Source organism: Stenella coeruleoalba (assembly GCF_951394435.1).
Source record: "Stenella coeruleoalba genome assembly, chromosome: 4".
Lineage (NCBI taxonomy): Eukaryota > Metazoa > Chordata > Mammalia > Artiodactyla > Delphinidae > Stenella > Stenella coeruleoalba.
Window position 1 is genome coordinate 3581885 of NC_137149.1, and position 26058 is coordinate 3607942.

The window sequence follows — 26058 nt, forward strand, 5'->3', positions numbered from 1 at the left end:
TAGGAGAGCTGATGGCGCAGGTGAAGTCTTTGGGAGGACTGCCCCCCCCACCCCTTGCTTGGGAGGCCCGTTTTTTTATTTTTTTAATTCAGACCTTCAACTGCTTGGGTGAGACCCACCTACACTGTGGAGGGCAATCTGCTTACTCAAAGTCCACCAATTTATTTTTTTTATTTTTTAAAATTTATTTTATTCATTTATCTATTTATTTAGTTTTGGCTCTGTTGGGTCTTCGTTGCTGTGCGCGGGCTTTCTTTAGTTGTGGCAAGCAGGGGCCACTCTTCGCTGCGGTGCGCAGGCTTCTCATTGCAGTGGCTTCTCTTGTTGTGGAGCACGGGCTGTAGGCACGCGGGCTTCCGTAGTTGTGGCACGTGGGCTCAGTAGTTGTGGCTCGCGGGCTCTAGAGCGCAGACTCAGTAGTTGGGGTGCACAGGCTTAGTTGCTCCACGGCCTGTGAGATCTTCCTGGACCAGGGCTCAAACCCATGATCCCTGCATTGGCAGGCGGATTCTTAACCACTGCACCACCAGGGAAGCCCCAAAGTTCACCAGTTCAAATGTTAGTTTCATCCACAAACACCCTCCAAGTTGACTTATAAAGTTAACCTCACAACCCTCACCCTGATATTGTGACATAGCAGGCCTATTTCTCTTTTTTTCCTGATTACAAAACTAATGCCTGCTCACTGCAGAAAATTTAGAAAGTAAAGAACCAGAAATAGGATGGATAAAGTCACTTAGGAGTCTAGAGCTCCTCTCAAAGCTCTGCATGTTTTTAAACCAGTTTTCTTCTATTCGTGTGTTTCTTTTACAGTTTGGATAATCTGATGCATAAAATTTCTTATGCTGCTTTTTCCTTTTTTCTTTTCAGTTAACCTTTATACTATTAGCAGTTTTCCAGGTTTTTGAAAACACGTAACATGCAACGAGCATGTTTGCATTTTCATCACCTGAATAATATCAAATTCATAGAACTCTATTATTTATATACCCCCCCACTCGGCTCTCTTTTTTCTTTTCTGAGTCGTGTAAAATAACCTGACACTTTTGTGTAAATCTTTGCTGCTTCTCTGACTATTACCTGAGAAGAGATTCCTAGAAGCTGGCTTACTAGACCAAAGGATAGAATTTTTAAAGATTTTGATTCATGGGACTAAGCAAGTTACTTTCCGAAAGTTTGATCCTACTCTGTTTCTCATCAGCAACACGTCGGGGCTCTTCTTTCACCCACTCACGCGGGAGTTGGCGGTTCTCTTTTACTGTCTTGGTTTCTAAGGTGGCATTGTTAGTGCCTGGCCGGACCTGTTGACCCAGACCCCAGGGGTGCTTCCTGGCCTGAGAGCTGGGCTTTTAGTCCTTCTATCACTGGAATGTGGCACACACTAGGGTCCCGCTAAAGCCATATTCTTTTACTTTGTCTCTTGCCGGTACCACTGGGGGTTACTGGCACCTGCCTGCCATCTTGGCCCAGCACTGCCTGGACCTCTTATCACGAGGTGAGCGCGTGTGTCCCTGTGTTCTGGTATCATCCGGGTATTTTGATTGTCTCCCGGCTGGCCAGTCTCTGTGGCCCTGGGGTGTAATTTGAGGTTCTGAGGAGGGGTGTTCTAGAGCCAATTCCTTCACTGTGACTCCACAGGGTCTCTGGTTGGAATGGAAGAGGTTCTGCTCAGAACTACGTTTCTTCTCCTGAAACTAACCTGGAATCCTAATTAGGCTCCTCAAATCCATATATTAGGATTAAAATAATGACGGGCATCCCTGTGCCCTCTGATGGCTTTGACAGTAACTCATCTCTCTGTGTGTATTTCTGACTGTATTGTTGTGAGCAGATGCTTGACACTCGCCCAGTTATTGGTGAATGCTGGGGGGAAATTAAATGAATGGTGTAGGATTTATTTCTGGAAGGATAATGTGGCTTGGTGAGGGGGAATATTTTATGTACTCCTAATATTTGGTTGGCCAGAAAAGTTAGTTTGGGTTTTTCCGTAAGATGTTACGGAAAAACCCGAACAAATTTTTTGGCCAACCCAGTATTTTTTTCAAAATTATTTGCAAGAAAAAGTGATTTGATTGAAACAAGCTTGGTACTATAGCGTGTGTTAGTATAACCTCAGCGACTTTTTTCTTTGTTCTTTCGATGCTTTAAAAGCCGTTGTAGCAAACCACCCAGGTAGCCCGTGTTACAGTTGGGCCCTGTCTCCAGATTACTAGGAATGCAGCCCACGTTTTCTTTCGCTTTTGAGATGACTTTTGATTGATCCATGATGTAGCACTTGGTCAGTGTGGCCATTGTAAGAATAACTTAATCTTTTGATCCTCACAGAAACTGTCTTCAGAGAGACCAAGCTCAGATGGGGAGGGTGTTACAGAAAATGGAATTGCTGTGTGTAACGGAAAAGAACAAGGTGAGTTCTGTTCGTGCCAAAAATATATATAAAAAAAAAAAAACAACCCAAAACAAAAGCACTGCAGCCAGGTCTGTAAACTCTGTATGGAAAATGTCCTCGGTAGTTCAGTTATGCAGATGTCATCATTCCGTGTTACACCTGCAGAAATCCAGAGAAACCCCTTTGGTTGATACTCCTCCTCCATGTCTTTCAGTCCTACCAAACGCTGGCCTAGGTTTTCTCCCTACTGTTTTGATATGGGCCCTGCGTATATTTTAATTTATGACTTAGCAGGTTACTTCCTCACCTGATTTATCACTGAGACACATTTGCACTGGGGGGCCGCCAGCATCTTGCTGGGAGACGTGATTTTCAGGGAAAAGAGCTTTGGATGATGAGACCGGGAACCCCCGTGCCCATCCCAACGCTGCCTTTGCTGGAGCACGAGATTGTGAGCAAGTTTTTCCTCTTTGGTGAGCCTCAGTTTCCCCATGCTTAAAATGAGGAGGCCGGACTCACAGATTGCTGATCTTTTTAAAAAAGATTGTCTGGGGCTTCCCTGGTGGCGCAGTGGTTGGGAGTCTGCCTGCAGATGCAGGGGACACGGGTTCGTGCCCCGGTCCGGGAGGATCCCACATGCCGCGGAGCGGCTGGGCCCGTGAGCCATGGCCGCTGAGCCTGCGCGTCCGGAGCCTGTGCTCCGCAACGCGAGAGGCCACAGCAGTGAGAGGCCCACGTACTGCAAAATAAAAAAAAAAGATTGTCTGAAAATATCTTTATTTCACCTTCATTAAAAAAAATTCTTTTTTAATTGTGGTAAAATACAGATAACATGAAATTTACTGTCTTAACAATTTTTAAGCCCAGTTCAGCGGCATGAAGTATCTTCATAGTGTTGTACAACTGTCCCCACCATGGGTCTCTAGAACTTTTCTCATCTTATAACTGCAGCTCTGTCCCCACGAAACACTAGCTCCCCATTCTCCCCTCCCCCCGCTCCTGGCAACTGCCATTCTACTTTCTGTCTCTATAATTTTTTTTTTGCGGTACGCGGGCCTCTCACTGTTGTGGCCTCTCCCGTTGTGGAGCACAGGCTCCCGACGCGCAGGCTCAGCGGCCATGGCTCACGGGCCCAGCCGCTCCGCGGCATGTGGGATCCTCCCAGACCAGGGCACGAACCTGTGTCCCCTGCATCGGCAGGCGGACTCTCAACCACTGCGCCACCAGGGAAGCCCTGAATTCTTGTTTTTTTTTTTAAGTCAGCTTTATAAAGCTATAAATTACATAGAGTCAAATTCACCCTTTTTGGTGTACGGTTCTTTGACAAACACATGCATGTAACCTTCATCACAATCGAGATGTAGAACATTTCTATCACCCCAAAATGTTCCCTGGCAACCACTGGCCTGTTTTCTGTCCTGTAAGTGGAATCATACAGGGTGCGACCTCCTGGGTCTGGCTTCTGTCACTCAGTGTATTGCATTTGGGGTGCGTCCACGTGGTGGGTCAGTAGTCTGCCCCTTTTCTAGGCTGAGAGGATTCCAGTGTGGATGGACCAGTTAGTTTATCCACGCCCCGACTGAAGAACAGCTGGGCTGCTTCCAGGTTTGAGTGGTTTACAAGTAAAGCCGTCGTAGACATCCACAAACAGGCTTTTGTGTGAACACGTTTTTATTTCTCTCAGCTGATACTGCAGAGTGGGACTCTGTGGTCACAGGCATTCGTGTGCCTTCTCACCAGCCTTTCATTGTCATCTTTGTTTTGTTTTGTTCTTTTTATTTTAGCCATCTTAATAGGTGTGTAGTGCTGTGTAATTGTGACTTTAAAACACATTTCCCTACGACTAACAATGTCGAACATTTTTTAGTGTGCTTTTTTGCCAGCCGTTTATTATCTTTGCATATTCTCACTGGATTTTTTTGTTCATGCTGATTTCTGAGAATTCTTTATCTATTCTGAATGCAAGTCCTCTGTCACAGCGGTCCCCAGCCTTTTTGGCACCAGGGACCAGTTTCACGGAAAACAGTTTTTCCACGGCCGGGGCCGGGGCGGGGGATGATCCAGGTGGTAACGCGAGCGATGGGGAGAAGCTGTAAATACAGATGAAGCTTCGCTCGTTGCCCGCCACTCACCTTCTCCTCTGCAGCCTGGTTCCCAACAGGCTGCGGACCGGTGCTGGCCCGCGGCCTGGGGGTTGGGGACCCCTGCTCTATCAGATGTCTTTTGCACACATCTTGTCCCAGTCTGTGGCTTGACTTCTAGTTTCCCACGCAGTGTGTGGGCCCAGAGGAGGGGTGGGGTTAGTGGGTGGTGAGGAAGTTTTCCCTGTGCAAGGCCAGGAGCCTCTGTGCTTCCCAGGTGAGTAGTTCTGCCTGTGCAGTTCAGTTGCACTCAGTCGCCGGGGTGGTGCAGGTGTCTTCTGGCTCAGAGACACACAGAGGTCTCCTGGCCTTAAACCAAATAGCAATCCCGGCCACTAAGAACCTTGGAGCCTAAACCATCTGGGCTATTGTGATATTTCAAGGTTCACGCCAGAGGGTCGTGATCTCTGCCTTGGCCCATGTGATTTTCCAACTCGGTTGCATCCTGAGTGTAATTTTAGTTCTTTCCATCGGAAGTTATTCAGTGGAAGGTATCATCTGTGTCTTCACAGGGCACATTATGTGTAATCAAAGCCAGGAAAGCTGTCTTTAAGTTTTGCCCTGAAACAGAACATACAATCTGAGGGTTCCCGCTCAGACACCGAGGCTCAGCGGGCATTGCTTTGGCTGGTCTCTTTTCTTGTTTGGGATTTCCTCTCCCAGTGTCCCTGCATGAAATTAGCTTCTACAGAATGATATATATATGTGTCTAGATATACAGGTAAGTGAATATGTCTGATATTCTTCTGTTTCCTTTTAACAAGAGCAGCCTTCTATGCTTTGTAAAGGTGACCTTGGTTGAGACACTTTTTGCCTGGCAATGGTGCTTTGCCTATAGTAGACCCCCAGTGAATAGTCACTGAAGGAAGCTAACAGCTTAAATACATTCTGACCGTCTCCCTTAGCTTTTATCCTTGCTGTGCTGTCTTGATTAGTTTGCAGTTGAGAGGTTCTAGTAAAGCTCCCTTGATCCCAGCCATGTCGTGACTCAGATTTGTCTGCTGGCTGCATGGAAGAAATCCCCAACTCCTGCAGTTTCTCCTAAATGTTAGACTGTCCAACTGTACATGGACACGATCCAGATTCTGTGACCAAAGCCGCAGGCAGTGACTCTAAAACTCTGGTTTCTTCTGTCAAGGTGTCAGGCCCTGGCACACAATGAGCCAGTATGGTGCGATTTGGGGTGAATTTAGTAGAGCTGCTCCGGATATTGCAGCTGACATGAGCAGAGAGCATTGAGTCCCTAGGGCTGAGCTGTGTGGAAGTGACAGCTGTCCCCAACTAGCATTGAGCACGTGTACCATTTAATCACAGGTTAACGGGTCTGTTGGTAGACTTAGCATATCAGTGGTTTGATGATATTCCTCCCACCTGCCTAAATACCAAAACACCTAGACTCCCACTTATGTAGGATTAGAGGGAACCCTCTGGGTTTATGACATATACGGCTTTAAATGCTGCGAATTAGCTTTGCTTCAGTGCCTGTCAACACCGCCTCCACTCCAGCGTGCCACGTTGACATGCCATTTAAACTCTGCAGGCTTTCTGCTGTACACTTCAGTGAGTTGAGAGTTCTGAGTTTTTAGGTTTTCCTTCATAATTCTATTATATGTGCTAAATTTTGACTTTTGTTTATTGAATGGCATCAACATATTCTTGTGATTTCGTTCTCACGTTCCTACATCCTTTGGCTTTTTCTTCCAAGGACAGCCTCACTTTTGCTTTTGCAAAAAAGCAGTGGACATTCAAGGAATTAAAAGTCTTCATTATGTCCTTTCTTTGTAGCCAGAGCCCAGCAAGTCCTTTCCCAACAGGAGCAAATCCTAGTAAAATTGGAAGTAAATCTAACAGCCTGGCTTTCTCACTTGTCACTTTGAGATGCAGGGAAGGACTGACTTGTGCTGCTGAGCTTCCCAGAAGGTCCCTTCCGGGCACTGAGTGTCCTCGCTGAGATGATCTTCTTTTCTTAAAGCTTATTAGCTTGAGTGGGGTTCTGGTCAGAGATCAACTTCAGGCTCTTTAGAAACAGCTAAGAAAGCTCATCCACTGCTGCTTTCACTGTGGGTTTGGTTGAACTGAAGTCAATGATACAGGTATTCCAACCTCGGACTCCATGTCTGATGGCAGCTGGGGAGGAGATGTGCCTTCAGACCAAGAGATCAAAGTGGTTTCTTGGTGCTTTATTTTACAAGGGGTTGCGTGTGGTGGGAGAGTGTCAGGAGCGGGTGGGAGTGACAGTCCTGTGTTTCTAATATGACCTGATTTGTTTAAAATAACATAGAAGTGCTTGTACTAGTCAGCTCAGGCTTCCATAACAAGATACCCCAGACTGGGTATTTATTTAAATACCCAAATTTATTTAAATAAACTGGAAGTTTATTTCTCACAGTTCTGGAGGCCAGAAGCCCAAGATCAAGGTGCCGTCAGTGTCGGGTGCTGGTGAGGGCTCCCTTCCTGGCTTGCAGACGGCCACCCCTCACTGTGTCCTCATGTGGCCTTTCCCCACGAGTACACCAATCCTGTCGGATCAGGGCCCCACCCTTAAGACCTCATTTAACCTTCAGTGCTTCCTTAGGGACCCCATCTCCAAATACAGCCACACTATGGGGTTAGGGCTTCAGCATGTGAATTCTGGGGAGATGCAAACATTCAGTCCGGAGTGCTGATTACCCTGAAGTTTAGTGCGGCTTCTTTTTAAAACTATAATGTAGCACCTCCTGCCTCAGACATTGTTAACTGTCGTTTCTTTCTAGAGAGGAAATTAGTGTTCAAGCACAGTGACTGGCCTCACAGGACCTCGCTGAGTCCGTGGGGTGGGGTGGGGGGAAGAAGACCTGCAGAGCCCAGATGAGGCAGACCCGGGCGAGGGTGGATGCGTGCTGGCCTCGTTCCGTGGGCGCAGGGCGGCTGGCAGAGTGGAACTAGAGTGGAACTAGAGACGGCTTCCCCGCCCCCCCACTGAGAGCAGCTGATGTGGTAGAAAGGAGGGGGGAGGGCGTACGCTTTTAGAGGGTAGGTTTAGGAATGAGGCCCATGGTTTATAATCTCACATCCCTGAATCCTCTTCCTCTGAAGTTATCCTGTGTGATGTTCGTGCATGTTCTGTGTCCACAGGCAGAGGGGTGGGGAAGGAATTCTTGACTTTCGTTACATTTTCCGAAAGGTCCGTGCCACCCTCTGAGTTACAGAGGGGTGAGGGGTCCTCCTGGAGAGGACCGAGCAGGGGCCGTTGGGGGTCTCGGGGGTTCAGGTGATGGTGTCTGGCCTTGATGCTGTGGGTCCCTCCGGGGCCCTCTGAGCGAGGCCCTTGGCCCCAGCAGCAGGCACAGAACAGCCCTAGGTGACAACTCACCTGCCAGAAGTGCTCTGGCGGGAAGGGTCTTGTCCCTCAGTCCTGGACCATCCTTAGCACCCACTCTGGTTCTGCACCCGCTCCCCACCCCCGTGATTCTGTCGGAGGTCGTAGGCAAAGCCCGCAGGAGCTGGAGAGAGCAGATTGCCGCCACAGGTCAGGCACAGGATAGCAGCTGGCCGCTGGCGCTCAGTCGGCTGGGGTCCGTGGACTGTCGTCAGCTGGGCACGTAGGTCCTTGCGCACGGCTGCGGCTTCTCAGGCTCTGTCCCTGCCCGCTGTCGCTTACCAAAATGTGGGTTCAGAGTTGCCAGGCCTTCCCGTTTTCCAAGGGGGGCCAGAAGTCATTCATCTTCATGCAGAACATTCATGAATTTTGTGCATACGGTTTAGCACTGCAGGCCAAACAGAACACACGGGGCTGGAATGCAGGCTGCTGGTCTAACAGCTCTGGATGGGGCGGAATCCCACGTGAGTCTGACAGGTCAGTGAGGGGCTGGTGGAGGCTCGCTGAGTCCCCCTGCCCCCTCACCTGCCGGACCCCTCCCTGTGCAGGCCAGGTTGCAGCTGCCCGAGCCTGTCTTGTGTTTCTAGACGTGTCCGGCTCCTTCCAGCATCACAGGCTCTGTGTTAGCTGATGCTCTTCTTGCCCGGACGGCTCTTCCCTCGGGTTTCTGCACAGATGCTGCCTTGTACTGATACTTAGTTCCTCTGCTTCCTGACGGCCCGGTCACTGTACCACGTAACCCTAGTTTAGGTCTACAAAGGCCTTTCCATCATCCGACCTCCTTCAGGGGTGTGTGTGTGTGTGTGTCTGTGTGTGTGCGCGCGCGCATGCGTGCGAGCACATGTGTACATGTGTGTGCGTGTGTGCGTGTGTTCTCAGCCTGCTGTGGAACACAAGCTTCCTGGGAGTGCCTGTTTTCTGCTTTGTCCTCTTGTATCTAGACGAGTAGCTGAGGCACGGCAGGTGCTCAGTAAGTGGAAATTTGGGGAAAGAAAATCGGCCGTGAGTCACGCTTTATTTTGATGTTTCTTTTCAGTTAAAGTCTCTCGTTGAAACATGCTTTTTTGTCGTCACCTTTCTTCACAGTTAAGAGGAAAAAAAGTTCCAAATCAGAGGCCAAGGGAACTGTGTCTAAAGTCACCGGGAAAAAGATCACCAAGATCATCGGTTTGGGAAAGAAAAAGCCATCGACGGATGAACAGACCTCCTCAGCGGAGGAAGATGTGCCTACTTGTGGTAAGACGGGGGTGCGTGGGGTTGCCAGGTCTGCACCCTCTCCCCGAGCACGCGGAGACCCTCTCCGGGGACACCTCTGCGTCATGTTCTTCTAAGTCTTACTGATTGGGCTCTTTGACGTTGGGCTTGTGATCAGTTAAATTGTGGAGAATGGATTGCATTTCACTGCTTATTAATGAAGGCCTTGCAGGCGTTTGAGATGATCTCTGAAGTTCTCTCAAAACAAAAAACAAATTCTCTCTTCGATCCCATGAGGTTCTTCCAAATCCCGTTTTCTTTTTTTAACTTTATCTTTTGTTGTATATTTATTTATTTATTTAGTTAGTTAGTTAGTTGCACCGGGTCTTAGTTGCGGCAGGCGGGCTCCTTAGTTGCGGCTCAAGGGCTCCTTAGTTGCGGCAAGGGAACTCTTGGTCGCGGCATGCACGCGGGATCTAGTTCCCGGACCAGGGATCGAAGCCGGGCCCCCTGCCTTGGGAGCACAGAGTCTTCACCACCGGACCGCCAGGGAAGCCCCCAAATTCCTTTTAAGCGTCTTTAAAGGGAAACGTACGCATGGGCGGTTGGCCAGCGGAGGCGGGTGTGTAAGAGCGTTTACAGGCTCCCTGGCAGCCCCTTCCCTTGGCCTGACGTCACACGACTCACCTTTCTGGGGCTGCTCCACTTCTCAAGCTTCCGCCTCAAGTGCAGTCGGGCCGGCTGACCCTTCCCCTCGTGGGTCTTCGTCCAGTAAGTGTTCTCTGGGCTGCTGGCGGTGGGGCTGCGTCCGCGGGGCAGGGGACGCGACGACCACGTGACTCCTGCGATCCCACTGCATCCAGCCTAGCGCCCGAAGGGTGGCCTGAGGCAGGGGGTCACGGAGACAAACGTGTGGTGACTGACTCTGATCACGAACACGGCGGGGATACGAGAGGGGCAGCGGGAGAGTCTGGCGGGGATGGGACTTACGCGGAGGCGCCTCAGGGAACACCTCCCTGGAGAAGTTAGACCACACGTGCGCGGTGTTTCCTAGGCAACCGCGTTTACGAGAACCGTGCGACCCCTTTAAGGAGAAACGCTTTAGAGGCCGAAAGACGGATATTTAGCCTTTAGGAAAACTAAGAATGGGCTGTACTTCCCCTTGCGGACCACAGGGCGCGTCACACCTCCGTCCCGTAATGGCTCTTAGTGTGCCCGCTGTTTACCTCTCTCTCTCTCTTTGTTCCCTCTCTCATCGAGCATCTCTCCTGTCCACGGTTCTGGGTTACTGAGGATGCCAAAAGACAGCAGCGTTTAGATGCCGCCCGTTAGTGCCTAAGTTGGGCCACACGCGCAAAAATGCATTTCTTCAGCCGATATCACGTCCCAGGGGGTGGCTTGTGCTGGAAGGGCGCCGTGAGCGCAGAGCGGTGCGGGTGGGCAAGGAGGGTCGGTTGTGGAGTGCAGCGCGGGTAGACTTGGGGCAGGGGGCCTCCCGAGGGGGGGGCAGGGTGGACTCCCAGCTCCTCACAGGTGTGACCCTAGGAAGTCCTGATAGACTTCTGGTGACACAGTAACCCCCCTGGGGTGCTGTGCAGAAGTGCGTGTGGAGTGGAAGACGGCTGGGCGGGCAGTGGTCGAGGCCTCTCGGGGTTGAGGCGTCATCCCAGGGAGGCCCCCATGAAGCGGCCGCCTGTGGGTTGAGCTGGGAGGGGAGATGGTGGCCGCAGATGGAGGCCAGCAGTCTGGGAGCCCCCGTGCATGCAGAGGTCGTGAACTTGCCCCTGGTCCGACGGCAGTGGGGTCACAGAAGCACGCTGACTGATGCTCTTTCCACTGAGAACGACCGCCCTGCGGAAGCTGAGCCAGCTGGACAGAGCCCTGGCGGGAGGGCAGCTGCAGGGGGGCTGTGAATGCCGGGGCCTGTGGCCCTCTGCCCTTGCTGGAGCGGCTCACAGCACTGGGTGATCTGCGGTTGTTTCCCGCTGGCATTAGCCCTGGAGAGGAGATAGGAGTCAGGGGTTAGAAATGGAAAGAGGGAATTAGCCAACAAAAAGGGAACTCCTTTTTTAGTTTTTTGGGGTTTTTTTCTTAAAACTGCCCCAGATCAGCAAAGGAAATAGAGGTTCTTTCATGAAAAACAATTAAACATTCATATGGAAGGCAACTTAGCAACTGTGGTCCAGACCCCTCATTTTACAATGAGGACACCGAGAACTCGGGAAGGTTGTGGGACTTGCCCTGAGTCACACGGCCAGCTGGGGACAGGGCCAGGCCCGCCGGCCAACCCTGTCGCTGTCCTGAAGCACAGGTCTCCCCCGTCCCCCTCCCGTCCCCCAGGGCTCGCCACCCTCGTGACTCCTAATGAACAGCTGTGTGGGCAGTTGGCCTAAGGGCACAGTGGAATTGCTCAGAGAGCAGGCCTGGTGGAGCTGCAGCCCCGCATCATCACCTGAGGGTTTCTGCCAGGCTCTCCGTGGACGTCTTTCGCCTCCACTAAGAGAACATCCTCTGTGCACAAGGTTTTAAAATTTGTCATCTAGTTCTTTGCTGGGCCGGGGGATGGGGGAGAAGTCTGTGGAGAAAACGAGAGGGAGAATGACTGTCTTCAGTTATGTTAGGACAGCTGCAAAGTCTCAGGCAGGAAAAGTAGCTGGATGAAGGCCCAAGAACCCCATCCTTCCCAGAGTGCCACGCGGACGGGGCACAGACGAGAGCGTCCCCAGGGCAACTGGGAGCTGAGTCCAAATCCCAGCTCTTCTGGGAGATGCAGCCCGGCCAGCTGGGGCTCTGGGTTGCAGGAGAAATGCCGGCAGGTAGGAGAGGGCTCTCTGCAGGTTTCCCGCAGGCAGGGTGGGAAGAGGCGCCCACACCAGCCCCCCGCTCCGCCTGTCCTGCCTGGCTCTCACCCCTCTCTCGGGCCCTCAGCCAGCGGGTGCTGCGCTTAGCACCAGCCGGGTCCACCCCACAAACAGCCACTTTCACAGGGTGATCCGAGACTTGCACACAAACCCCTGAGCAAAGATGGGTCCTTTATTTTCCCATCTCCAGTGCTCAGGCGTTCCGGAAGTATCGTCACCGTATAAGGGCATCAGGAGATGCCTTTCACGTTTCTCTGTCTTCCCCAGCCCGTTTCTGTCTGTTGTTTGGACTCGTCCGCAAGCCTCGCAACTGTCCACCTTCTTCTCCTCTGGATCCCTGCAGGCTACCCCGTGGGAGTTTTGAAACCTTGGACTAATCGTATCATCCTGTGCTCAGTCAGTTCAGGGCCTCTAACAATCTTGTCTCACTGAATTTTCCAATTTTTTGTTCCTCCCATTACTGGATTAAGATGTAGGTCGAATTCACCCACCAGTTGTGTTCCCAGCACCGAGCACACAGCCTGGTGGATAATAGCAGCTCAGTAAACACTTGTTAATTGAATGAATTAACTTAAGCAAGTCGCACACACTTCTCTGAGCCTCAGGTTCCCCACCTATGAAATAGGCTTATACTTAAACTACTTTCTTTTCCTTAGAATTGAGGATAAAATCATGAAACATTAAGCTCATTGCCTACTTAGTAATTTATGCTCAGTAAATGGTCGCTATTATCATTCATTTGTTCACCTGAAAAAAACCTAAGCGTACCAGACATAGTCAAGCCGCCATGAGGGCAATGCCAGTTGAGTGGCATTGAAAATATCGATCATAGAAATACAGAAGCTGAGTGAAAGGAGTGGTCCCCAGTTGCTAGGATGGAGGGCTACCCGAGGCAGGGTAACCTGGGCTAGTTGGAAGACCTTCTGGTTATCTCTGGGGCCCCTTCTGGCTCTAATGGTCAGTGACTTTGTGACGTTTTCAGCAGTAGGATTTTTGGTGGATGTGCAGGGAAGTTATATGCCTCTCACTTCCTGTCGTAATCCACCCGACAGAAGGTCAGGTGACATTTAATCAAGGGGGAGGGATGCGTTCTTGACGTCAAGGGTGTCTCGGGTTCTTTGGGTGCCCGCTGGAGGGCGCGTGCCTCTGGTGGGGAAGGGAGGGTTTCGGCGTCGCAGGGCGGGGATCAGCTCTCAGCAGCCCCTTTCCTCTCAGCCGATCACAGTCTGAGGCTGGCTAAGATGAGACGAAGCAATTCAGTGAAAGTCCTCACAAAAGTGTGACCAGAGCACCGGAGACGCTGCCCTTCCCGTCCTAGAGAAGAAGTCGGTGGACGCGGGCCCCCCTTCGGCCAGGCGGCCCTGTCTGCTCGTCTGCAGCTGCTGGACCAGAGGCGCCAGGTCCCCACGCAGCTGACCGCGGGACCGTTCACATCTGTCCCCTCCTCCTGTGGTTGTGAGTGTTTGGTCAGCCTCAGGCCGTCCTCATGAAACCTTATACGCACTTGTCACCAAGTTTTGCAAGAGGCCTTAGAGTTCTTTCTTTAGAATTCGGAGCAAAGATAACCTCAGAACACCAAACCGAAATTCCCAGATGGTTACGATACCGTAACATCTCACCATAACATGATAGGTGGGAACAGACAAACAAAACATCAAGTGATATTGGAATCGCCTTATTAGCAGGGCGCTGACCTGACCCAGGCGAGCCTGCGAAGGCGTCCGGCTGCTCTTTGGTGCCACCTGGTGGTGGGTGTCTGCTCAGGCTGATCGTCTCGGGGCTGACGGGGTCCTGTGTCGCAGGGATCCCATCACAGCCTAGCCGTGTCGTGGCGGGGAGAAAGAATATTAGGGGATATGGGCCCTGCCCTCTGACTCCCGGGTACTTCGGTGAGCTGCCTGCCATGTCCCTGCGTGATCTCTCCCTCATCCGGGGTCCCTACCCAGAAAGTAGGAATTTCGGCCACCTCTTTGGAGAAGGCGGGGAGCCTGCGGCGGGGGGGCCAAATGCCAGATGTGGGCTTGTTTCCGCGGCGTTTGCTCTTTACAGAAACAGGCCTGTTACCCACTGTGATTCTCGTTTTGCTTTTCCCTTTTGGGCAACTGTAACTCATTATGAGGAAGGCGTTAAAATATGGTCATTTCCTTTGAAGTCATGCTCTGACTAAAGTGTGGATCTGTCCAATGTAATCATTCCTTTTGTGACTCACATGTCAAGAAACCCATGGCATTTGGTGACTTGGTCAGGGAAGAAAACCTGATGAGCACCTTCCCCTCTTCAGGAGATGCGTCATGCGCGTGGCTGGCCGAGCCGCACTCAGAAGCTGCGGCCCCCCTGCGCTGGGGACAGGTGCACCCACGTGGTGAATTCTAAGGGCCAGAAGTCCTGTGGAAGTTTAGAGGAATCCCCTCACTGTTACTGAGGAGGCAGGTGTGCTTAAATTCCTCAATAAACATTTTGGCATCTCCTTCCCCACTGTGACCCCCGCCATCTTCTGCAACAAGGACGGGCCCCTGCAGTAGCTTCCAAGGTTTTCTGTGACCAGGTCGCTAGACGTCTCAAGTCTTAGTTCACTACGCTCCCCGCTTCTCCAGGCCTGAAGGGATCCCCCAACCCCTTAAGGCCCAGGTGAGGACCCACCCCGGAGCACACGTAAGCCTCCACTCTGCCAGCCCCAGTGGTCACGTCCATCAGTGCCCTGGGCCTTAGTGCTTCCTTCTACAAACTGTTCACTCGCCTGTCGACCTTGTGTGCCCAATCGACTAAGTCCATTGAAAGCCATCCATGCTTCCGTTTGTTTCTTCTTAATTGTACGCCCGCCATCATACTGTCCATAGACCACGTGTGTCCATTCCTGCTCAGAACATATTTACGATGGATGCAGTTGCCGGCTACTTCCAAAAAATCCAAAGATGTGGGCTTCAGCGTGACTCATGACTTATAGACGGAGATACTAAATAGTTCTAATAGCTGTTACTCAGAGGTTCAGATGTTACATTTGACTATATGTTTGAAGTAGAGCTTAAAAAAAAAGAATAAGTGGATCAGAACTATGTCATTTCCAAACAGTATTTCCCAGAATGAAAACAGCAGCTCTTTCTCTTCCATCTTTAACTGTCAAAGGGCTTCAGGTCGGTCTTCGCTGCGTAGCCGTGAACAAGAAGGAAGGAGATCAGGGTGTGAGCCTCCTTTTTTTTCTGAACTCTGCTTCTCCAGGCTGTCTTCGCCTCCCTCCAGTCCCTCGTAATTGTGCAAAGCGCAAGGAATTTCAGGTCCCAGGCACTTGAGCTCATGGGCTCACTTCTCCATTTTCTCTGTAATTTTACAAAGATGGCAACTTGTGTCCCAAACGGAAGTTTTAGTCCCAGGTACCCTTTAGGATATATTGGTAGAACTGATTTATATTCAACTGAACGTACTTTTTTTTTTTTTTTTTTGCGGTACGCGGGCCTCTCACCGTTGTGGCCTCTCCCGCTGCGGAGCACAGGCTCCGGACGCACAGGCTCAGCGGCCGTGGCTCACGGGCGCAGCCACTCCGCGACATGTGGGATCTTCCCGGACCGGGGCACGAACCCGCGTCCCCTGCATCGGCAGGCGGACTCTCAACCACTGCGCCACCAGGGAAGCCCTGAACGTACATTTAAGTATTATAAGCATTTTCCTAGTGAATTCATTGAGCTGTTACGTATAGTAACGTCTATACATAAAATAGCATCATTCTGGAACCTCTAACACCCCTATTTGGGGTTTTGTTTTCGTTTGGTTTTCGCCTTTATAGCATTTATCCATTGCTAATAAAGTGTGTAAGGTGTAGGACAGAAGAGAAGCAAAAGGCGTCGTCCAGATCCCTTTTGGAAAAAGGCATTTAAAAAATCAGGATCAGAAAGGATTTTATTTATTTATTTATTTATTGAGCTGCACGTGTGTGCGTGTGTGCACACGTGTGTGTGTATGTGTGTGTGTGACTCGAAAGAGCAGCCGAATGACTTAAGGGATCCTTGTTTCACTTCTTCCTTGTTGACCTGGACTCTATATGCTGTTCACTCACTTCCTCCGTCTTCCTAGCATTATGGACTGGTCAGAAGTCACCCCGTGAAATCTGTTTGTCCTGCCCTGTTATTTCCAGAAAAATGCACTGTATGTTTGTGACAGGTGAAAATGATCAGTTTCTTGTATTTGAGGTGATTTCCTTTTTTTAAAAATGAGGGCAGGGCTTCCCTGGTGGCGCAGTGGTTGAGAGTCCACCTGCCGATGCGGGGGACACGGGTTCGTGCCCCGGTCCGGGAAGATCCCACGTGCCATGGAGCGGCCGGGCCCGTGAGCCATGGCTGCTGAGCCTGCGTGTCCGGAGCCTGTGCTCCGCAACGGGAGAGGCCACAGCAGTGAGAGGCCCGCGTGCCGCAAAAAAAAAAAAAAAAAAAAAAATGAGGACAGCTCTTCTTGTAATTCCATCACATTCCATCCGTAACGCACTGAGGATGTAGTGCAGCCTCAGAGACATGGATGACAAAACTCCACATGCATCAGACTCGGGCCTTTAGACTGCAGCAGTCAGACAGCATCCTCCAGTCGGAGGCCACTGAGGAAGGGCATCTCTGGCCTCCGGGCAGGAACCTCATCCCGAGGATTTGCCATCATTTGCTGGAATACTTCCAGTGGTGGGGAACTCATCCCCTCCCAGGGCTGCCTGTTTTGTGGAAAGCTTTCATCTTCAGGTAGTCTTATTCCTCATGTTAAGCCCAAATCTGCCTGTCTTGTCACTTTTGCCCTGGTGGTGTCATTTGCAGCTACTTGGAATGAACCCGAACCCTTTCCTGGGTGAGGTCCCTTCAGCTATTTGAGGACGGCAGTGTGTCCTCATAGCCTCTCTCCTGCCAGCCACTGATGGCTCAGTGACACCGGGCAAGCTCCGGGTTCCCTACATGGTCCTCAGCACGCATCACACAGTGCCCTCGGGCTCCTGGGTGGTCTGTCCTGTCTCAGCCCCCAGAGCTGACGGAGGTCAGTCATCTTGCACTGGTGGCTCTTGTTGCTTCCAGGAGCCTGCACTTGCAGACGTGCTGTGTGCAGGGTTCGTTCCGTCTTCGTGGCCTCCTGGGGCGCATCCTTCCTGGGGAGGCTGACGGGCCTGCTCTCGTTGCAGGCTACCTGAACGTGCTCTCCAACAGCCGCTGGCGGGAGCGCTGGTGCCGCGTCAAGGAGAACAAGCTCATCCTCCACAAGGACAGGGCCGACCTGAAGACCCACATCGTCTCCATCCCGCTCCGTGGCTGCGAGGTCATCCCGGGGCTGGACTCCAAACACCCCCTGACGTTCCGGCTGCTTCGCAACGGCCAGGAGGTGGCCGTGTTGGAGGTGGGAGCCACAGGGCATTCGCTCGCGGTGGTTTGCCTTCTAGGGTCCGGCCTGGACGCCCCGTCAGGTCCTCACAGCCGGCTGATGGCAGCTTTGGTTCTGTCCCGTCCCACGTGTCCTGCTTTTCTCCTCCGAGGGCCCCCAGCTGTGTGGACGGCACAGCCAGTTCTCTGCACAGTGTCCACGGTAGACTGCCTGCCGGGTCACCTCCTTGTCTGATATCCTCTCTGTTCGTGTTTGCGTGGAAGTTCAGTACACGATTCCAGGCAGTAGATTGCTTTCTAAAAGTGGCCACAAAACGACTTGTTTTAAAATTTCCAGGAAAACTTCTCCCCTAACCGTGGTCTGCCTCTGAATTGGTGGCATTTCCTTCAAGCTGTCCTTTGGAATGTTCTGGGCTTCTTCACCGATGGAGCAGGTGTTTTTTGACTACCATTTGCCTATCCACAGTGGCCAGAGAGCCAGATGACAAAAGAACAAAAAGAACACATTTGGTTTTTAAGAACCCTTGGCTTTGCGTGCATTTTATCGTTTGGTTGCTTTTTCAGACCTCCTTATTCACGAAAGCAAACAAAGGCAATTCAAACTAATTTCTTAGCTACACACTTAAAACTTTCGTTTTTGAAATTTAAAATTTTTATTTATCGTCTGTTATTAATTTATTTCTACCCAATATTAATTCAGACCTTTTTTCCTTTGTCTTTTTTTTTCCACTTAGCATTATCATGATTAAGATACAAAGACACACACGCATACATATGTGTATCCACACACACACGAATATCAGAGTGTGCGTGTAAGTATAGTTACGCTATACAGTTGATAGAGATGAGGATATTCTGGGTTTGGTGGCATGGCTGATGTGTCTTCTGAATTAATCAGATGCAGAGCCTAATCTAAATGGCTGCAGCGTCACTGACCAGCGAGGGAAAGGGCGTGGGCTCGTGACCAAGATCAAAGGGGCCCCGTTAGCCAACCTAGAAGGTCTTGGTAGGAGATAGGAGTTAGTTTCAGAGACTGCTTTTTTTGGGTGGGGACAAAAAGAGATTAACAACGTAGTTCTTTCTCACACAGGGCTCCTTGCCCGATGGCTTGGATGGTTTGAGATAACAGGTCGAAGGGCCGAGCCTGCCCTTGCGGCTGACTTCCCAGACGGGAGGCCAGGCCTGGCTGGGATCAGGATATCTGGGCCCCAGTCCTAGTTCTGTTGCAGACTTTGATCACAACCCAGTCTGTTTTTCTCTCTCGGCTTCTTTATTTGTCTGTAAAACAGAGCATTGGGCTAGAGTCGGTGTGCTTTGTAAGCATTTATGAGGGCTGAAAGCTGTAGGGTGGATGAGAGTGGAAAGAAGCCAAAAACGTAAATGAGGAAACTGTACTCTGGATGCAAACAACTCAGGTGTCACGTGAGAGCTCTGGCAGCAGATCTGAGAGGCTGCGAGGACAGGAAGGCACACGCTGTGGGTTGGCACACGCTGGATTCGGGGTGAAAAGTGAGACGTTGGCCTGGACACCGGGTGGTGACAGGAGCCCCCGTGGGGAGGGCAGGGGCAGGGGAGCAGCTGGGTGAGCAGGGCCCTGTCCTGTCTGCTCCCATTCCTGTAGGTGCAGCCTCACGTCCCCCCAAAATGGGGGTTGCGTTTCATTGTCTTTTCCCTATTCCAGTTATTGAATCAAACACAGATACACACGCGCGCACACACACACACACACACACACACACACGTAACGACACTCAGTGTTCCAACATAAGCAAAGAGTTTGCCTGAATCAGTTAGGAAATGCAGTGATCCGACCAGTAAAGTTGTATTCTGTACTTTTTCTAAGACCATTTTATCTTAACTTTTGAGATAATTTCAGAATTACAGAAAAGTTGTGAAACTAGTACAAATAATTCCATATACCTTCACCCATATTCCCCAAATACTAACATTTTACCATGTTTGATATCTCTCGCATGGTCTCTTCCCCTCTCTCTCCCTCCCTCTCTTTCTCTGTCTCTGTCTCTGTGTAAATTTTTTCAGAACCTTTTACAGACGTGTTGCCCCTTTATCCCTAAACACTTCAGTGTGAAGTTGCTCAGAATGAGGGTATTTCTTTACTAAAACCACTGTATAATTATCAAAATCAGGAAATTCACACTCATGCAATACAGTTATCTGACTTACAGATTTTAATCAGATTTTCCCAGTTATCCCCATGATGTCCCTTGTTCAGCGGAAGGAAACGCCAGGTGGTGTGTTGCATTCAGCTGCAGTCTCTTTGGCTTTCTCTGTCTGGTTTCATGACATTGATACTTGGGACGGGTACAGACCACTATTGTGTAGACGGTCCCTCAGTTTGGGCATTATCTGCCATTTCCTTGAAATTCGAATCTGGGGCGGGCGTGCTTGGCAGGGGCACGTGGAAGCAGTGGTGTGTTTGGTACTGCATCACTTAAGCAGGTACGCCCGTCAGTTTGTCCCACGACTGGTGATGTTAACTTTGATCTCTCAGGTGGGATGTCTGCATGGCTTCCCCACTGCAAAGTTACTGTGTTTCCCGTTTGTCTTTAATAAGCTTCATGCGGGAAGATTCTTTGAGACTCTTTCAATATCCTCTCACTCACAATTTCACCCACTAATTCTTAGCATCCGTGAATGACTCTTGCCTGATACAGTTATTAAAATGACAGCTGCTAAATGGGGACTTTCTAATTCCATTATTCCTTCTACGCTTATTAGTTAGTATCTACTATAAGGAAGATTTCCCTTTCTCTCAATTAATTATTCATTCATTTATATATATATGTATATCAGCAGGGGTTCATAGATTATTGTTTTAATCAGTGTTTATAATCCTTTATTGTCATGATTTATCCTGGTCAAATGAACAGAGTTGGTCAGCAGAAAGCCCTTCGAGCCATGTGGCCTTTGCTATGTCCCTGTAATAAAGACACCACAGTCCGTGGTCCCCTTCTTTCTTTGAGCTCTTTCCTCATGTTATGATACAACAAGATGTTCCAGGCTCATCTTGTACTCGTCTCTGCCCCAGGCCTCTTGGAATCAGCCGTGATCCGAAGAGCTCTTAGTGGACAACTCCTAGTGGGTAATGGTGTTTAGAAACCAGGATCTGGGTAGAAGGTGTGCTCAGAGTTACTGGGGTGTCATTGCGCCTGGCCTTTTCAGTAGTCATAGGAAATTGTGTGTATGTGTATGTTTGTACATATGTATATTCAGGCATGTTTCTGTGTTATACATATTACACACATGTATGTGCATATATACATGTGTATACCTGCATGTATACCTATTTATATACTAAAAACCACAAGATCGTAACTAATACTTCTAATTTTAGTCCAAGGCCACAGAGTTATTATTTTTTAAAAGCCTACGAGGAAATTTCTTAAACAATGAAGAAAATAGTTAACAGTTTAATAGTATCAACCACATCTTAGATATTATGTTAACATACTTTTAAAAATGCTTAAATGAAATAGTTATAGATACACGGATATAGATTCAGTCGTAGATACATTCTTGACATAGATTTCGTTTGGAGGAGGACAAAAGACCAGTGAAGAGAACATATTTGTGATTTTTTTATTATCCAAGCACTCAAATCAATTCATTTCAATTTAGCAAACATTGATTACATTCTTACTCTCCGTAAGGCGTGTAATTGGAATCCATTCACTTTGTCCATGGCCGCATATGATACTGTTGCTTGTACAGTATCAGTAGCCAATTCTATCAGCACACAAAAAACAACTCCTTCCTTGTCAATGGCTCTTCCTCCCGAGAGCCTGCCATGGGGTATATATATATGATTACTTGTATTCTGATCACTGTTCAACTCATCAAGGTTATAATGATGAAACCCAGTTTTCTTTAAGTCTTGAAGCTAAACTTACAGATCTTCCTTTATATAAAAAATTTGTAATTTTTGCAAAAAGCTAAATATTTATTTTTTCTTTGACATTCAGTTAACTCACATTCGATAGCTCAGTTTCCCCTAAACTTTAAATATGACTTACACAGTTGATTAGCCAATAGTATTTAGACATTTGAAATACCATTATGAACGTAATGTAAGTGATTTTCTAAATCACATAAGAAGGACGGCTTAAAATTTTAATGAACCCAATCTTAAAGATATATTTCAGACCTGCAAATTAGGCAGATGACATCCGGGGAGCATTTCAAACATCTTAAAGAATGACATGCACAAAGCAGCCCGACGATTATAAACATCACACCTACATAAACACAACTAATGTGAAAGTAGGTTAATATTCTGTACCATCTAATCAGGGAAATAAAATTGCCCTTCCAGGCCCATTCAGGAGACCACAGCAGGGGCTACTGGTCACCAGAGTTGGTGACCTACAGGGGCCGTGGCCTGGTGTGGTTTCCAGGTTAAGCGGCTATGGTTAGAGGGGCCCTTTCTGCTTCCCAGAGTTTGTTGCCAAATTAAGGAGCCTTTCTAAACGGCTTCTTTTAGCTGAGATTTAAATAATTCCATGAATTTCCATGTCTTCCACCCTAGTGCCTTTCCCCAAAATAATTGGGAGGCATCTTAGGACCTCGGGTTTTTATTTCCTTGGGAATAACCGTTACGCAGCTTCCGCATTAAGGCTTGGAGTGGACGCGGTGTTAATCCCGTGGCTCAGGTAGCGGCTGCCTCCTTGTCTACATCCTCAGGTGCTTCGTGTTCCACCGCCTTTCCTGTTATGTTGTCTCTTTTTTGACATTTTAATGAAAATGTTAAAACTCTTTACTGTTACTTAAGTAAAATGCACTTTTCCCCCCTTCACCTCAACAGGCATCTTCTTCTGAAGACATGGGCAGGTGGATTGGGATTTTGCTGGCTGAGACGGGGTCCTCCACAGACCCTGGGGCCCTGCACTATGATTACATAGACGTGGAGATGTCGGCCAATGTCATTCAGACGGCCAAGCAAACCTTCTGGTAAGAACCACCGCCGTGCGAAGCGGCACTGAAATTAAACAACTTTATTTTTTCCCTAATTTTCTTTTCCTTTTATGTAAGTGTATAGCCTTCAAGGGGGAAAAAAAAACAGCTGAAGACTCCTTTTTGTATAATATTAACCCAAATTTTGCTGAAATGTTTGTCATTTCAACCATCTGTGTTTTCTGTTAGAACAGAGGTTGGGAAACTTTTTCTGCAAAAGGCAAGATAGTAATATTTTTGGCTTTGTGGACCAAATGTTCCCTGTTAAAACTGCTCAGCTCCACCACTGCAGTCACACACGTAAATGAATGGACATGTGCCAATAAAACTTTATTTGCAAACACAGGCAGTGGGCCAGATTTGACCCATGGGCTGTAGTTTGCTGACCCCTGTATTAGGGGAACAGTTCTATAAGGCATAAATAATTCGACATATTGCTGTAGTGACGACTGAGTTTTCAAAGCCATCAATCATATACTTTTAAAACTTAAATGTGATTGTTTTTAAAGTGCTGTTATGTACAAAAACGTCCTTTTAAACTATGAATATTTCCTTAACATAATGATGGCAAAGAAAATTATAGCAGCAGCCCTCAAAGTATGGTCCACAGACCCCTGGGGGTATTCGAGACCCTTTCGGGCAGTCCCAAAGGTCAAAACTATTCTCATAATAATGCTAAGAAATTATTTTTCTTCTTCGCTGTAGTGACATTTGCGTCGATGGTGCAAAAGCAACAGCGGGGCGGTGGTGAGGGATAGATTGGCAGGTGCCTTAGGACCATCAGTGGTCACTCCACACTGTGCTGTGACCATTGCCACTCGCTTGTAGTAAAAGGATATGCTGTGTTCACTTAAGATGTCCGTGATGGGGACTTCCCTGGCGGTCCAGTGGTTAAGACTCCACGCTTTCACTGCAGGGGGTACGGGTTTGATCCCTGGCCAGGAAACTAAGATCCTGCAAGCCATGCAGCGCAGCCAGAAGGAAAAAAAAAAACAAAAAGATGTCTGTGATGAAGCAGTACAATTGTTACTTTTTCTGTGAAGGGCCAGATAGTAGATATTTTTATGAACTCTCTCGAGTACGTGTCTTTTTAACATTTACGTAGTGGGCAGGACACACAAAGCACTTACATTGACTGAACTGTCATGTTGTCTTGAGGAGACGCTCTTGTAAGACTGAGTTGCTAACTCCACTAGCCGCTCCCTAACCCCACCACCATTTTTTCACTTTTACTTGAAAGAACAATTAACAGGTGAACTGTGGTTATTCAGACGTAAGTATTTGCAGACACTTTTTCAGAAATGAACCGAGTGAGCCTCTCCCCTCGAGGAAAACGCTTGGCAGTGTTTGTTGCCTGCAGTGGAGTCGAGCTTGCCCTCAGAAATGAGAATTCGGGGAGATTTGTATCTGCCACTGTGAGCTGACAGCTTCCCAGTACTCAGACTTTTCTGATAAGATTGGTGGTGATATTGAGTGTGGTTTTTTTGATACAGTATAGTGAAGAGTCTACATGGAAATTAATCATTAAGAAATTACTACTTGTCGAGCTTTGGTGTAGCATCAAACAATATCTACCATGACCTGGAAAAGCTATGAAAATACACCTCACTTTTACAACTGGGTATCTGCGGGAGGCTAGATTTTCTTCATATGCTTCAACCAAAACAACTTGTTGCAACCAGTTGAATGTTGAAGCAGGTGTGAGAATCCAGCCGTCTTCTCTTAAGCCAAACCTTGAATAGATTTACAAACATGTATAACTACCACTTCTCTCACTCATTTTCTTTTATTTTGGAAAATATAGTTAATTTTTATAGAAATATGTTTAAATGTGGTGGATTTATTCCCATTATTTTTAAATGAATAAAAACGAATACATTTCTGAGTTTCAATTTCAAATACAGTCAACACTGCTAGCAAACACCCACATAGAACAAAGCTCTTTGGGAGTCGTCAGTAACTTCGAAGGATGTAAAGACTAAAAACACTTGAGGATTGCTGATGTGTAGGAATGGATCTGTGAAGTTAGGAAGTGGCTGGTTCCTATTTCTTGCTGTCCACTGTCTAAAGCAGGGGTTGGTCATACTTTTCTGTGAAGGGCAAGATGGTGAACATTTTCAGCTTTGCAGACCACATGTTCTCCACTGTGACGACCCTTCTCCGTCGCCACGTTCAGCTCCGCATGGCCGGGCAAAAGCAGCAGGACAGTCCTGAAACCAGCAGACGTGGCCATGCCCGGCAGGAGTTTGCTGATCCTTGGTATAAAGCGGTGCCCGTGGGATTGCGAGGGGACGCCCTGGGCTGGAGGAAGGAAATCGGGTTCTGGTCCTGCTGCAGTAGTTACTAAATGGAAAGTCTGGGCAAGTCATTCCTAAGCTGTTAGTGTTGCAGCTTCCTTGTGTAGAAAACAGAGAGTTTAGGCGACATGATGTCTGAAACTTCTAGCTGCCATAGCTCTGATCCCTTGATTCCCCCTTCTGTTTCCTTCATCTTTAGAGAGTCTGGATTGGGGCTGAGGAGAGGCAGATTGAAACAGAGCAGGTGATGGAGTTACCTAATCAGCAGGTGACGATAAGCGTTCTGTCAACTTCCTACCCTTTGAGTAGGAAGAAGATAAACTCAAATGTTTATGCTGTCATTTGCCTGTTTAATAAGAACAGCGCCATCTAGTTTTTCCACCCAAGTGGTGTTTATGGGAGATTGGCACGTTCTTCCTTTGTATCTTGAATGGGGTTGTAGAATGAATGTTTATTTAATGATTGCCTGGGACATTCTGGGGCTGAGTAAAATGAAGATAACGTTTGCCCATATTAGGAATCAAGCCATCATGTTACACCCAATTAAGGTAAATAGCCTTGACAAAATGAATTAATCTTGTACGACTTTACTGGGAATTCTCCAGTAATGCTGGAGGACTTCTGAAGTACAAACTGCTTATTCTCGCTTCTGTTCTTTTGTGTGAAAACCAGGGTGACATAGTCAAGTGCCGACCGTTCCTCCTCGTTATTTTTTCCATAATAACCTTCTACCTAATCAGCAAGGTGTAGGTAAATTACAGTGAACCTCCTAATCGTGCAGGAAATAAAGCACATTTAAAGTAGCTTTTTAAGAAACGTAATATCCTTACGTCCACTTTCGCAAACTCTACCCATCTAGAGTGACATAAAAGAAAGGAGCTTATGGTTGTTGGCCATACTATTTGGGACCTTATTAGTTTCCAAAAAGCCTCTGCTAAGTCCGCGTGTAACTTCAGCGATAATAAGCAAACTGATGACCACATCTAAGAGAAACCCTGACTAAAAATATTTCCCCTGTAGCACAGATGAGTGTGGAATATTCATCTAAACCAAATGTGGGAAGGTCACATTTTCGAGAAGGGAAGGTAGATTGCGATTCTGAAAACTGATTTATTAAAAGTATGCATGTAATGAGCTTGTGGCTGCAGGAGTCTTTGCTACCCCATTCAAACCTTTATAGGAAAAACCTTTATAGGAGGTGTCACTTAGCAATAAAGTTTATTTTTATTTATTAGTTTTCTGCCAAACCTTCTGTAAAAATGGAGAGAAGAGATTTAACAAGGAAACAGTGTTCAAACTATAAAATATGGTAGCTTGCCAGTGTGTTAAATAATCTGAGGTTGAATTAATTTTTGCCTTTGTGTAAATTGTCAGCCAGTTAATGAATCTTCTCAGGGTTATTAGGGGAAATTTTTGTACATTGGATTACGTCTGAGGGAGAAAGGTCAGTGGTATGTTTGGGGAAGAGGACAGTAAAAGAAATACTAGTAATGTAAAGTCTCCCAGAA

At 48.2% G+C, this 26058-nt stretch overlaps 1 protein-coding gene across 3 annotated transcripts in view; it reads left to right on the forward strand.

Annotated features, from left to right (window-relative positions):
* AFAP1 (actin filament associated protein 1) overlaps positions 1 to 26058 on the forward strand; it is a 151003-nt gene that overhangs the window by 96808 nt on the left and 28137 nt on the right. For all 3 annotated transcript variants that reach the window (XR_013828158.1, XM_079920179.1, XM_079920178.1), the window contains exons 8-11: positions 2326 to 2407; positions 8975 to 9124; positions 17087 to 17298; positions 22105 to 22250. Coding sequence is in view for 2 of the 3 variants with exons in the window: in XM_079920179.1 (XP_079776305.1) it covers positions 2326 to 2407; positions 8975 to 9124; positions 17087 to 17298; positions 22105 to 22250 (590 nt within the window). In the remaining variant the exon portion in view is untranslated. The remainder of the gene's footprint in view (positions 1 to 2325; positions 2408 to 8974; positions 9125 to 17086; positions 17299 to 22104; positions 22251 to 26058) is intronic.